Source organism: Molothrus aeneus, chromosome Z (genome assembly GCF_037042795.1).
Source record: "Molothrus aeneus isolate 106 chromosome Z, BPBGC_Maene_1.0, whole genome shotgun sequence".
NCBI lineage: Eukaryota > Metazoa > Chordata > Aves > Passeriformes > Icteridae > Molothrus > Molothrus aeneus.
In genome coordinates this window covers 1622861-1638067 of record NC_089680.1, presented here as the reverse complement: position 1 = coordinate 1638067, position 15207 = coordinate 1622861, and the positions used below count along the sequence as shown (strand labels likewise).

Genomic DNA, 15207 nt, shown 5'->3' with positions numbered 1-15207 from the left:
CGGGAAGGGCGGCAGGGAGGGGCGGGGGGACCTGAGGGGAAACTGGGCTAGAGGGGTACAGACACACCGGGAACCCTGAGGGGAAACTGGACTAGAGGGGTACAGACACACCGGGAACCCTGAGGGGAAACTGGACTAGAGGGGTACAGACACACCGGGAACTCTGAGGGGAAACTGCAGTGGTACAGACTGGGAACTGAGAGGGAGCACTAGTCCAGCTGCATACACACAGTCCGGTAGGTACCGGCTCCAATTACACAGTAGTCCTGCAGGAGATCCAGGGTGTGAAGAATTCAAGTGGCCCTGGAAATGATCCCGGAGGAATCATAGAATCACAAAATAAAGATGATCTTTCGAGATTACCTAGACCAAACCCCTGACAAGGCAGGGTCACACAGAGCAGGTAGCATAAGAACTCCAGGTGGGTGTGAAATGTCTCACAGAGGGACGCTCCCCGACCTCACTGGAACTCCTCTACCAGAGCTATGCCACCTTCAACATAAACAAGTTCTTCCTCATGCTGAAGTGAAACTTCCTGTATTTCAGTTGTGGCCATTGCTCCTCATTCGGTCGCTGGACACCACTGAAAGAGTCCAACACCATTCTCTGGACACCTGCCTTTGAGATGTTTATCTGCATTAATGAGATCCCCTCTCAGTCTCCTCTAGGCTAATCATGCCCAGGTCTTGCAATCTCTCATCACAAGGGATGCTCCAGACCCCTCATAATCCTTGTGCCCTCCACTGGATGTTCTGCATTAGCTCCTTGTCTTTCCTGTACTGAGGAGCTGGACACACCTGCCATGTTTCTTGCCCTCCAGAATTAACACTCCACTCTTTAACTAAGTTGTTCTATTAAAAACCAAACAAACAAAAATAAAAAAGAAAAACCAACCAAACCAGCAAGTCACAGAATAAAAGAAATAGAACATATTCCAGTTTGCAATTGAAGTGGATTAAATAGAAAGCTTGTGATTTTACAGCCCAGTTTATCCACCCAATCAAGAGCACTCATAATTTGTGTTATAATGATGATGCAGCACGTTTTAGTAATAAAAAATGAAGGGAAAATGTCACCAGCAGTAAGCTTCAAAAACTGGATAATGGGTTTCCTGCTGTAAGGAATGTAAATGTTGAGACATTTACAGAAAAATAAACATCGAGGTGCAGCCGAGAATATTGTTTTCAAAAGCAGCCAGAGATCATTACCTAGTCACAATAATTACCTACTCACAATATTCAGTTTCATCAGCAACTTGGCTGTAAAACCAAACAACCAATTTATTGCAATAAAAAATAGGAAAGACTCAGCCAACAAACAGGCAAGCAGCCAGCACAACCCAAACAAGAAGACAGAGACACTGGAAAAGAGAAGAGGCCTGAAATGCAAAACATATTTGCTTGTATTAACTAAAAGGCAGCTAGTTTTGCACAACTGACACATCCAGGGCAGCAACTACAACAGTAACTTATGGGCCAAGGGACAGGCCGTGTCAGCAGCAGGCTCTGTGAGGAGGGGTGCTGGCAGGTAATTTTAGGAACAAACAGCCGACCTTTTCTACAGGATACTGATCCCTGCCATACACACTACCTATGAGCACTTAATGCTGCTGTAAGACCTGGACACCAAGGAACTCAATAACTAACATAATTTGTTGTAATTTTGCAACAGCTTGCTGAGACAGGCTTTCCTTTTTATTTACTATTTACTCCAAGATAAACCCTTAAATGTGCTGAAGTTTTCCACTACAGGCACAGATATCTAGTCCTCTGCACTAACAGCTTTTGTGCTTGGTCCTATGACACCCCTTTCCCTGAAGATTTAAACATAAGGACTTCATTAATTTCAAACCCCTTCTGTTAGTCAAAACTAAGAATCGACAGGCTAATAAAACATTCCATCTGCCACACCACTGCATGACTTCAAATCCTAAGTCCATCAAATGCTTATTTTCCCCTCCAATTCAATACCAGACTAAAGGGGCAAGCTGTAGGTTAGACTCCCTTAGATCATTAAAGCATGACCAGACCAAAGCCTTCTTTTGTTCTTTTAACAAACCCTCAAGTGTTCCTTCCTTCAAACACACTGGGAAGGACATCAGTGTTCAAGCTCACATCAGAGCCAGGCAGTTCTTTTCTAGTGTACACTCACCTCTCACTTCATAACCACATCTTTCAACAATTCCATTCATCTTATCCCCAGAATCTGCAGGGATAAGAGCAAATGCTATTTTTATTTATCTCACATGCATATGATAACAAGAGTTTACATAGCAGCTTTCCATAATATTTTACTGAAGTGTTCCTGAATCCTATCTTGTTTTCCTCCATCTTTCCCTCACAGCCTTTCTACTATACATCTCTGGGGCCCTATCCTTAAAAAAAAAAAGGACTTTTGGTCCTCCTCAAATTTTTTCTAGTTCTTCAAAATCCTGCTGTTTTATCACAACTTCTCACAAACACATCAACTTCAGGCTTACACTCCATAGCTACCAAGTCATCTTTGCTAAATTTCAACATTTCCAATATTGCTCTCTCCACCAAACTTTTAAGAAACCTACCTCAAATGTCAGAAATTCTTCCGGGATCTGAAACTTCTGCTTCTTCTTGGACCTCCATCTCCAAAACCCCTTTCTTCTTCTCTTCCTCTTCCTTCTCACTAAACCTGCTGCTGCAGCTCCTGAACCAGTTCCCAGGCTCTTCTCTTGGGCATTTTCTGAGTTTTCAGTGTTAGTGTTAAAACTCGGCCCAGCATCAGCCATTGGAAGAGGAGACCTTCTTCCAGGCAGCTAGTGCACACTCTTATCTCCCAGAAAAATCACTGAATTAGTCACTGGGGTTTTTGTCTTCCCCAGTAGGCTCTAATTAGGGTAAGGAACGAGCCTATAGGTGCTAAGCAACTTGCCCCCTAAATTGAGGCTTGTTAGGGGAAAAAGCCCCATCTGGTTTCAACCTTTTCTAGTATTCTAGTGCTATGCACAGTATGTCTGTATAAGCACTGCCTGTTCCCACAGCTGTGTTAACTACAGAAAGACATCGGAACATCCAAATAAACCCTCCCAGCCTTCCACAAACACTGCAGTTAAAAAAAAAAAAAAAGGCCCAAAACAACAAACAAAACCACTCTACAGCTGCTCACAGGACTGCAACAATTGCTTTTATCAGCATTATACCTCATCAAACCCCTCCTGTGCTGCTTAACCAGCTGCTAATAAACTACAGAGTGTGAGCTGCAGGCAGGGCTGGGGTGACTGGGTGGAAAGTAGATTTGTTTTGTATGTACTGTGTTTAAAGGAAAGAATTTTATGAGGTCAGCCTTAAGCTTCTCCATCGTCTCTTGTAGGCCACAGTCATGTACTTTTTAAGGTAACCTTATAAGTGAATGGCAAAAATATTTAAGTGCTGGTCAGGGCCTACAACCCTCTTGTGTGAGGTCTAGAGCTGTCAAAGCAGAGAGCCTGAAAGACAGCCTTAATCATGCTGCTAACAAAATATATGTGTGCTCTGGCTATAAGACAAAATACTCTAAGTTGGATACTCAGGTTGGACAGGGCTTGAAGTAACCTGGGCTAGTGGAAAGTGTCCCTGTGCAAGACAGGGCGTTGGAACTGGATGGTCTTCAAAGTCCCTTCCAACCCCAACTATCCTGTGGTTCTCTGAGTCTGCTTGTTGGAAAGAAATAATTTATGTGCCTGCATTGTATCTGCATTTTCTATGCAGCTGTTTGACAAAACAGAGTTTGGATGGGACATAATCTTCTGTCAAGGTGATGCTGTTTAGGTTTTGCCTTTTTTTCTTTTATATGTTCTCTGCATTCTTCACATACCTATTTGTAACTCTTGTCACTTATTGTACTAGTAGCTATATTTCCCAGTACTTTTCTATGGCCTTTCCCTGAGCAGAAAGACAAAAAACAAATTCCAGAGCCCCACGTGCCGGGAGGCACAAGGCTCCCTGCTATCTTGGTTTTTCCTGGGAGCCAAGGCTGAGAACAGCCCTTCAAGACACATTTTCATGGGCAAAGTACAGCTACTGCTGAAGGGGGGACTGCAGAGAAGGGGCTTGGCCTGGGGGGGAATTGTATCACCACTTGTCCTCCTAATTGGTGCTTTTTATCAATTATGCTATTTTCCTAAAACCTATAAAAATGCACTCACCCCTGGGGGGGAGTGGGCTTTTGTGGATATCTTTCCATAACTGCCCTTGAAAGCCTTCATAAAGATCCTTTTTTATACTACCTACCTCCTTACTAAAATTATCCCAAGTTTCATTTCCAGGTTGGGACAGAGGCAACAAAGGGACATGATGAATATAGTTATATATAACTTCAGTGACAATAGATATATTAAAGTTTAGGAAAATCCAAATTAGAAACCTAATGTATTTATATATATATATATATATATATATATATAAAATATATATAATATAATATATATAGTATTAGTATGCATATATATATATATACTAATCAGTTTTGATCATGAAATATTAATGTTGCCTGCCCATCCTCATATACCACAATGATACACCTATATTTTGGTAATAGGACTAACAACAAAGTATTTTAATTTTGTTTTGAAGTTGCTTACTTGATCATTATTATTTTTATTATATTATGTCTATTGACATAGGCCTGGATTTCACAGTCTTGAACACAGCCTCCCTGACTGTGGGTGAGCATTTGCCTCTATGGACAGTTTTTGTGAAAATTACCCTCAACTTTTGTTCAAAGGATTTGAAGAGTTCTCTTTATCCATCAAAACTATAGGAAATCATGTATTAAGGTAGCATTACCCCTTTAGCAGTACTCGTGGAAAACTCTCCAGTCAAGCACAGCCCTGAACCCAGGCTATTCTCCCAACAGTGACAAACCTGGGATGGTTTGAATTCTAACTTAAATTACAGGAATTTCTCTTTCAGAGCCATAAAAAAGAAGTCCATGGTAATGGAAAAACAAATGCATTACCACTCTACTACCACATTAAGGCCACAAAATTAAGCACACACTCTAATAGGAAGGGACCTAAGTTAGGTAGTAAAACATTAATCTGATCCACTTTGAAAAAACATCATGGTTTATGGGACAAAAGTAATTAAAAAAGTGTATTAAATTGCATCCTTGACAGGATGAATGTATATACATTTACAGCACAACTACTGAGCTGTGAACACACACTGCAGCCTGTGTTGGCATGTACCAGATTGGGAATGTTTTAGAAAAAGGCTGGAGAAACATTCCAGAATGGGAACAGTCCAAAATACCCCATTATGGCTTTGTCCAAAAGGACAAAGCCATAATGGAGTATTGACAGTTATACTGAGGAGTATTTTTGTAAGAAGATCTGGATGTCTGGAAAAAACATATTTTTGAGGATTTGATGCTAAGCAAATGTGGCAGCAGCTCTCTGGCCACAGAAAGCAATGCACAACTTTCCCAGGCCTTGTGCTGGGAAAGGCTGTGAGAAGATCAGAGAAAAGAATTATAGACAATTCTTATCTTCACTTGCTGCACATGCTGTTGTGAACATGTGGAATGTGTTATGGAGATTTGTTTACCAAAGGGTGATTTCTTGATGGCCAATGGTGATGGTGTTTTGACTGAAGGACCAGTTGGGCCCACCTGTATCATGACTGTCTATAAGGGCAATGGTTTTTTAATAAATACAGTATAATAAAGTGATTGATCAGCCTTCTGAGAATCATGGAGTCAATGCCAATTATCACCCAGCTGGAAGCCTGCGATGACAAACAAGTGTGATATAGAATCCCAGAATGTTTTGGGTTGGAAGGGACCTTAAAACTCATCCACTTCCATCCCCCTGCCATGGTCAGGGGCACCTTCCATTAGACCAGGTTGTGTTGCATGATGTGAGAACCTAGTCATTACCCTGTCCAAGAACTGAGCAGCTGTTGGATTTGGGAACAGGGATAACAAAAGCCCTTCCCACAAAGCTGTGCATATGTCCATCAATTCATCTTCCCACTGTGCGAGAAAACCATAGGATTCCTCATGCAAGAGGAGTTTTGGCAGAGGTCCTTTATGAGCTTTAGGTTTCATCTCGCCTTTATCATAGATCCTCCTCCAGCTGGACTGAAGCTGGACGACATGCAACATGCACAATCCAACTCGAATAATTCGCACCCTCAACCCCAGGAGGCTGCAGCAACCAGACAGCCGAGTTGTGCTCTGAAGAGAGCGCTTCTCACAGCCCTGTGCCCCCTCACAGCCGTGGTCTCCATTTTAACGCCCCTTAATGTGAAAGGCAAACTGTACTCTGCTGCTTCTCAGGCACACCTCAGCTGCGTGGGTGAGCTGGGCATGTCCAACAATGGAGTGAGCTGGGCTGCACTCGTTCGGGATGTTTTGGTTTGATTTGGCTTGTTTGGGGTGGGCTTTGGTTGGACTGGCATGGTTTGGGTTGGTTTGGCTTGTTTGGGGTTGGTTTGGCTTGGATTGGCATATTTTGGGTTTATTTGGCTTGGTTTATGTTGGCTTGGCTTGTTCTGGGAAGTTTTGGATTGTTTAGGGGCCAGACCGCTCCGTCCCCTCAGCCGAACCCCCCGGCTAACCGCCCCGTGCCACACAGGGGAGCCCGGCGCTCATTGGCCACCGCCGCCTTCCACCCACGCTCCTCTACTCGTGATTGGGCAGGTCTTCAGTCAATCTTTCACCTTCCGACGTTTCGATTGGCTGCGCTGGAGAGGCGGGGTGCGCCTGTCCCCCTCGGGGGTCGGCGGGGTGCGGGTCCGGGCTCTCGGTGCGCTATTCCCGGCGGCGTTCCCGGTAACATTCCCGGCGGCACCCCTTGTCGCCATGGAGCTCGCCTGCCAGGCGCTGAGAACCACCCACCAGGCGAGGGAAGCGGTGAGAACCGGCGGGGCGGGCGGCTGCGCGTCGCGGTTACGCGTCTCGGTTGCCTTGTCAACGGCGAGCGGGGGAATCTGCGCATGCGCGGGGGCTGGTGTTGTCATGGCGGCGGGGACGGGGTTGGACCCCCTGGGCCCGGGCGGGTGTGAATCCCTCACAGCCCCTCTCTGCATGGTTCTGGAGCAGTAGTAATGGCCAAAGGAGACAGTCCGTATCCCTTCCTCCATTCGTTCTTGTTTCAAAAAGTCACGGCTGTATTGCCCTATCCCCAGGTCGGGTTGGATGGGGCTTGAAGCAAGCTGGGATAATGGAATGTGCCCTGGCCATGGCAGGGTTTGGAATTGGATGGTCTTCAGGTCACTTCCAATCTAAACCATCCTGTAATTCAATGATTCTATGGTTCTTGCTCCAGAAAGCCGAGAAACAGCGAGATTTTGCTGAATTTCATAACCTGTTCCTCTGCTTCCATCTGCTGGTTAAATTACACCAGAGGGAGAGAGGCTGCTTAAAGCCTTTCCCATACAGCTGTTGGATGCTGTGCATGCATACACCAATCCCTCTTCTTACTTAAGAATGAAAACTACAGGATTTTTCACAAAAGAGGTGTTTTGGGAGGAGCCCTGAGACTGAGCTTTAGATGTTATATCAACTTGTTGTAGAATCATAGAATGTTCTGGGCTGGAAGGTACCCACAAGGATCATCACGTTCTTGCTCTTGGCCTTGCACAGCACAGCCCCAAAACACACACCATGATCTTGAGAACATTGTCAAAACACTCCTGGAGCTCTGGCAGCTTTGGACTACTCCTTGGGGAACCTGTTGAGTGCCTGACCACCCTCTGGGGAAAAAAAACCTTTTCTTGATATCCAGCCTAAAACTCCCCTTCCCCTGTTCCATGAAATTCCCTTGGATCATGTCACTGGTCACCAGAGAGAAAAGATTGGTGCCTGCCCCTCAATATTGTCTCCTCAGGAAGTGTTAATAGGATAGATATGTTTACCTAGGAATGGGATCCTCTAGCGTGGTCTCCTTCTGAGCCCTAAAGTGAATTCAGATCTTAACCACTGCAAATGGAGCCTGAAGGTGTGGTATTGAAATAGCATCAACACGCAGGAGGAGAAGAGAAAAGGGGACCTGATTTTTAACTTCACCAGTGGGGATTTGCATGGCCTTTGTCACAAAGATGGTGCTCGATACTAAATGCAGAAACACTTGTGGGACTGAGAACTGGAGCTCAAGAGCTCTGTCAGCTGTGCCACAGGATTTGGTATGATGTGCTCTTGGCAAACTGGCTTCTCCATAGCCTTTTGAAGGTAACAGTCGATGTTTTGGGTACAGAGATGAGGGAGTTGTTTGTGTTTCTCAGAAGAGCAGAAGTTTGGAGGCTCTTTTTTTGATTAGTGACTTAAAGAACCACCTGAAGCTGCCAAGTGGATTTTTTTCCTTCTTGTTCCCAGTCATAAGTTCTATGGTGAGCTCGGTGTATGTCTTTAATTATGAAAGCTCATTGTAATCCTTGAAAAACTTTGGCAACTCTATTGTTTGCAGCACCCTCGTATTATTTGGAGGAGAGAGGAGGGCAAAGCGCCCTTTCTTTGTCCTGGGAAATTCTATTCAATGGCAGCCAAGTTATACATTGTTTAAAACTCACCAGTTCCATTTTCTGCTTGTGTTTCTCAGAAATTACGGTCAGCAAGCCAGACAAGAACTGAACATTCAGCCTTCTGAAACGCCTGTCAAGGGTGCAAATATCCAAAGGGCTATGAGGAATGCAAAGCTGTGGGAATACAGAGTGGTGGAGGGAGGGAGGGAGGGAGGGAGGGAGGGAGGGAGGGAGGGAGGGAGGGAGGAGGAAACCTAGGTGAGCCCATCAGGCCTCTCTGTCCTGGCACATGGTGCCAGCTTCATTTTGAGGAACTCCATACTTGTCAGCATCCTGGGATCCCAAAGACAAAGAGGGAAGGGTGTATTACAATTAGTGGTTTCCCTGTGTGATTGCACAGCCACCTGGCTGCCTCTTGTCCGAGTTCCTAGTCTCAGAGATCTTTCTGAGCACATCCTGACCGCCCCAGTTGTTTGCCCTTAGAGTGCATATGCTAAAGCAGAACAGTTCTTACTCCCAAGTTCCCCAGGTAATAATGACTTACTCTTGTAGCTCTTTATTTTTCATCCCAACAAACGTGCAAAATTCATGCAGAATAGATAGGGTGAAATGATAATGAAATGTTACTGAGTTAAATTAATCTTTTAGTAGGCCCATTAATTTCAGGAAATTGCACAAGAGACTTGGTTCATTCATTTACTTGAATTTAAATGCATTTTAGTGAAAGGTGTGGAAATGACTAAACAAACAATTGCACCTAAGATGCACAACTCTATTAGAATCTAATTCAAAATGACCCAAAAAAGGGAATATGTGCCACTCTTTTGTTAAGCTAGAAAAAAAAAATAACACTGTAAGTGTTGAAGCTAATTAGTTAAGTGCTCAACTATTTCGTTTTTAAAACAAGATCACATTTAAGTGCCTTAAGGTTTTATTAATTTCATGGACACCAAAACCCCCTATAGTAATTGAAAATTTAATTACATTTGTTTTTCTGTTCTTTTAAGAATGGAAGCTTATTAAACTTTAAACATTTAAACATCTATTGAAATACCAGTGGCTATAAACAACATGCGATTCTAAATACTAATTAAACAGGAAGGCTAGATCACTATAAAGCTAAACTGAATTTTAAGTAACTTTGCACTTGTAAGCACTCCTGTTTTTTCATGCTGTGTGAGATCTGCCATTTCCCCCCTAAGCGCACCAGAAGCCTTGGGCAGTGTTGGTATCTGCCTGGACTGTGGCAGGGAGGTTTTTTTGGGCATAAGTGCAGTGGGTCAGTCCTAGAGGACAAACTGGAGCTCAGGACAGCAGGCCAGGGCAGGCACAGAGCTCTTTTAAGGGGACAGATAAAGCTCCTGGTGGCACTGACACAGAGGCTCATCTGCCTTTTGGAAAGGGTGTGTGCTAAAATAATGGTGAAATAATAATGTGCTAAAATAATGGCTTAAATAATGGTGAAATGCAGGAAAGGGTTTGGTGGGGCTGGTCAGGCAATAATCCATATGCCACTGGTTCACCAGATTGGTGACTTGGCAGCAGATGCATGTTGAAAGGTCCTTGGTTTTTGTTTGGTTTATAGAACTCTCACAGAACTGAGCTACCAGGGAAACCTCAGTTCTATTTTTCAGGTCCAACCTAATACAAGTCATTGTCAGTTGATTAACTGATTAACAGCTTAGTTAATTTTCTTTGGACACATCTGATTCTCAAAATCAGCCATTGCTTGCTGTCTGCATTCTTCTTAACAAAGGCTAAAGACAGAATTAACCTCTCAGTCCAAACTCTCTTCTCATTTTTAGATGGGGCTCTTTTGGGATGTAAAGGTTCATTTTCCTTCTGTTTGGTCAGCACAACCAGACGAACATTGCTATGTCAAGGCTGAAGTAGGTGGCTCACACATAGACACAATGTTATCCTACCCCCGAAGCAGGCCTGTACTTAAATTATTTGACATGCTGCCAATCACTGTATCACTATTTGTACTAGAACTTAAAGTGCTTTTGGGATATCAGAAGTAACAAAAGGGGATGAACAGCAGCAGATGACATGCCAGAACACAAATTCTTTTCAAGGGAAGTTCCAGCCATGGATCATGAACCCTGTCAGTCCATCAGGGAGAGGTAATTTCTCTCTTGTCAGAATATCCATGTTTATTCCATGAAACATTTGATGTGTTTGTCTTCTGTGGTGGCCACTCTGTTTGCATACTGTATTTTAAATATTCAGAAGTAGCTGTAACCTTGCCCTTTGATACATTAGCAAACACAACAGTTAATCTTTCTCAGCATAAACCTTCAGGAGCAGTTGCATTTTGAGGGATGTACAGGTGGGATTCTCAGCAAGTGATGACTCCAGTTTCCTTCTTGCATCTCCAGATGTGTTTCAGAATTTCAGGTCATCCAGGAGAAATGGTAAAAAGGCAACAATTCAAAATCTGTTTTCCAAGCACCAGCATATCAAAAGATTAAGAAGGAAAAGACTCTTTCATCTCAGTGTGTGTGTGTGTTCTCTCTTTGCTCATGGCAATTCTCAGAATTGGTTCATTTCTTGTTGCAGCACCTCCCAGGAACCAGTCTGCTTCATTCAGGAGTTACCAATCTACAAAACATTTACACAGCACTCATTTCTCCCCAAAATGGTTCAGAAAAATTATCTTTGTACCACCACTGAAGTGGTATTGTAACTTCTTTTGGAAACAGGTTCTCAAGAGGGTATCAAAGATAGAAAGGGGTTATGCTTTTTTCCCTTTTCCCCAGCCAGTTTTAGCCTTCATTCTAGAAAACCAGAATGAACACTCTACAAATCTCATTTGCAGTGTGTGAAATGCCAGTTAACTTTGACTCTGCAGGAAACGTTAAGTGCAAACCCCAGCTCTTCCTTCGTCGTGACACTAGATGGCCCCACGACTGAAGCAAACGTCCCAGGAAATACCTGCTGGACTGAGATACTTTTTCCCAGTTCTATCCAGTACATTTTACAGGCTGGCAGATTTTATTTTAAAATAAAACAGTAGCTGATGATGTTATCTCAAGTGTTGATATTAGCAGTGGAATGCCATGTGATACCCAGCGCTGTGTGCAGAGCAGAGGGAGGTCTAACCTTGCAAAGGAATGGTGTATAAAGAGGTAAATTGGTTTTGCACCACCCAAAAAACACCTTTGATTTTTGAAATAAGTGATTCTCTACTATCAGAAGTCTGCTATGGTTGCTCTCTCTTCCAAGAGACCAGAAAGAATAGAGTAATGGTCTTTATATATTTATTTTGCACATCTTGTGGGGTTTAAAAACATCAGCCTTGGTCAGTAGTAGTTCCTTGGCATCTTTGTGTGCCAGGCACAGGTAGAGAGCAGCCCAAGTCCTTGATACAGGTGGTGGGGCTCTTTCTGCAGTATGAAGAGTAGAGAAATCTGTGTTTGTCACCTGCAGGCAGTGGGTGACACTTGGGCTGGGCTTTTCCTTGGGGGTGGATGAGGATGCTGCTCAGTTGGGATAGAAGGGAGGAAAATTGGGGCTGGAAGCAGGAGCCTGTGTAGCTTTACTGTGCAGTGTGAGCAGGGCTGTGTGTGTGCTGTGCAATCAACAGAAATCATTGCTCCTTCCCCATCCATTAAGTGCCACTCCTTCCTGTTCGTACTGGGTCCTCACAAGTAATCACAGAATCAAAGGAAAGACACAATACCTCAAGCTGGATGAGGATCACTGAGTCCAACTCCCAATGCCTCCCAACCTAAGAGAGAAGGGAAGTCATTAATTTACCTAAATGTGTGTTTGGCCATACTTACTTTCCCTGTGGTCACAGTTTCAAGTCCCAGTGAAGCAGACCAAAGGCAATGTGCTGATTTCTAGAGCTTTCATTGTAGCACCTTCTGTTATGACCCAAGAATCTCAGAAGTTCTCTGTAGACACTGAGCATACATGGCGTGTTTCATCAGAGTAAGGCTGTATTCCATCATCTTGCATAATTCTGTTTCCACTGTGCCTTTTCCTCTACCTGATATTGCATCTGATACTCTCTCCGCTGAAGCTTCACTGAGTGAAGAACAGGATGTTTTATGCTGCTTATTTTTATTGCTGAACCATTTGTGAATGAGTTTGGGTTCTCCAGTCTGTGCCAAGACATCCATGGGACTGACTCTATATTGAATTTCTTCATGTTGAGTCCTGATTCTGGTCAGTCCTCTGTGAAAGTCATGCAAGTTTCATCTTATCTCAATCTACTAATTCTTCCAGTGTCTGTGTTCCATTTATTCCATTTATACATCAAGGCCTATGAAATATGAGGTGTCAGCAAGTGTTGCAGCTGGTCTTTGTAGCAGAGTCATGCAGATCTCAGACCTGTTCACCAGCCCCACTTCTCCAGGCACTCAGAGAACAGGTTTCTGGTGGCAAGGGAAGGACACAGCCAGGATGGAGCACAAGGTTTCCTTGCACAGTCCCTGAAGCAGTGAGGTCTGCAAGAGTCCTGCCCTGACATTCACAGCAGTCTGAACATGTTGGGAGCCATAACCATAGTAAGGGAAGTAAGTTATTTGTTCAACCCTAAAATAATTTTCTCTTCTCTAGGAAAAGGTTTCTACCCATCCAGTAGCCCTGATAATGTGTAAGAAAAATTAGATTGAAAACCACTTTCCTTGTGTTTATTAACAGTGAGTTGTTTTACAGTTCTTACATGCTGTTGTGTTAATTTGTTTGTTTCCAGAGGCTACATTTAGATGTTGTTAACAGCAATAAAGAGAATATTACATTTGATCTAGAGTTCTGTCTTAATTCACAGGAAGAGATGCGAACAGAAGCTCGTCGGAAAAATCTCCTCATTCTAATTTTGCATTATTTAATGGAGGAAGGGTATGTTTTTTAAATAATAGTGCTCTACCCTTGTGGGATTGTGTTTATCTGACCTGCTGTACTGCATCTTTCTGTCCTCTGTTGGCTGAATGGACAGTGTGGGCCTTGGGGTTGATGTGAGGAAGTGGTAAACTACTATGAGGTGTCCTTGCAGGTTGCTTTGCTAAATTGTTTCAGTTTCTGAAACAAAAATTCTCTATATAATTTAAAATACTTTAGATCAACCAACAAAGCTTATTAAAATTAGAGTTTATACTTCTATAAAAATAGGACTATGGACAGGTTAAAGATACCATATGCTTACTAGTGCCATTGTTTGCTTCTTCTTTCAGAAATCGGAGATGATGACTCTCAGTTTTTTGATCCTTGTTTGTTTTGTTTTTAAATTGCCAGATATGTTGATGCTGCAAATGCTTTGGAACAAGAGACAAAATTAGGTTTACGTGGCTTTGAAGTTTGTGACAACATTGATCTTGAGACAATTTTGATGGAATATGAAAGCTACTATTTTGTAAAATTTCAAAAGTATCCTAAAATTACTAAAAAGGTCCTGGACACTGGTATGTGGCTCTGTTCCTAAAAGAAAGCTTTTGTTTCCAAAGTCTAAAATGTTTATTTCCCTGCTATGCTCACAGCCCTTGTCATGTATGTCGGCATTTAATGTTCAGTTTAATGTAATGTTCAATTTAATGTACAGTTACACATCTGAAGTTCTAGCACACAAGATACCAGAATTAAGAGAGGTTCTTTGAGCCCTTCTGTTTTTCCTTTGTTCTTTATATAAAGGACCCAGAGGATGGCATTTTTCTGTCTTTTGAAAGCTGCTTTGGTATTAGAAAATGTCAGCTGAGCACAAAGCATAATGGCAGAGATATATTTATTCACTTCCTTCTCATGGTCAGAGAATAGTGGATGAATGATACATACAGAATGAGGCAAATCAGAATATGAACATTCTGTTATGACCCTGAATGGTTTTGTACTTGAGCACAAAATGTAACTTGGAGAAGCCATAATAACAACTGTATGAGAATAAATGATGAAGAGCTTGAAGGATCCAAGTTTGGATTAGACATTAGGAAAAATTTCCTCATGAAAAGGGTTGTCAAACCCTGGCACAGGCTGCTCAAGGAAGTGGTGGAGCAACATCCTTGAAGGGTTCAAAACATATGTTTTGAAGGTACAAAACATGTTCAAGGATGTTCACCGATGTGGTACTCGGGGACCTGGGTCAGTGGTGGCCACTGCAGGGGTTGCGGAGTGATTGGACTGGATGGTCTTAGAGGTGTTTTCCAGTTTAAAGGGTTTAGTAATTGAAATTTTCTTGAAATTTGCTTGAAAAAGGCAAATACATCTAGAACCTATGGATTGGTGTTAATACAAAGGGGAAGAACAGCCCTGCAGGACAAAACGAAAAGGATTTGTTATGAGGCAAGAGTGAAAAAATATTATAAAGCATTTTTTCACATCATAGAGCAGCAGGCAAGACTGAATCCATGATCTAAGTAAAAAAAGAATTCCCAAAAAGTGACTCTTGGACACTTACGAGCTCTCTTTATGCATTTTTTGGTCAGTAAAGCTTCTCAGGCATGGAGTAGTCTGCTATATCTAAGCTCAGATTTGTGACCATGCTGGCAGGGAGGCATCATCCTTTTTCCCTAAAGCACAAGCAGCCTCTTCTCTTGCACTGCATGCAGTTTTCACCATGCCCTAAATTGTGCCTGTTGCCAGACTTGGATATCTAAATAAAACCCTTGGTGTGGTGCTCCTTCCCATTGAATTCTTTGCAGCACTCTTGGCAAGTCCTACAGTAACAGGTTGGTAATTTCCAATGAGTTGGAAATGTTGTAGATATACCCACAAGATTACAGGTTGCTCCATG

The 15207-nt window shown here is 42.9% G+C and overlaps 1 protein-coding gene across 6 annotated transcripts in view; it reads left to right on the top strand.

The window, feature by feature from the left end:
* The first annotated feature begins 6777 nt into the window (after positions 1-6777).
* KATNAL2 (katanin catalytic subunit A1 like 2) overlaps positions 6778-15207 on the top strand; it is a 31474-nt gene continuing 23044 nt past the window's right edge. For 2 of the 6 annotated variants that reach the window (XM_066569716.1, XM_066569711.1), the window contains exons 1-3: positions 6778-6867; positions 13255-13325; positions 13719-13885. In XM_066569716.1, coding sequence (XP_066425813.1) covers positions 6817-6867; positions 13255-13325; positions 13719-13885 — 289 coding nt within the window. In that variant the 5' untranslated portion in view covers positions 6778-6816. Of the gene's footprint in view, positions 6868-10173; positions 10601-12945; positions 12992-13043; positions 13127-13254; positions 13326-13718; positions 13886-15207 lie in introns of those variants that run through there. The other 4 variants (XM_066569715.1, XM_066569714.1, XM_066569712.1 and 1 more) reach the window with 4 other exon arrangements.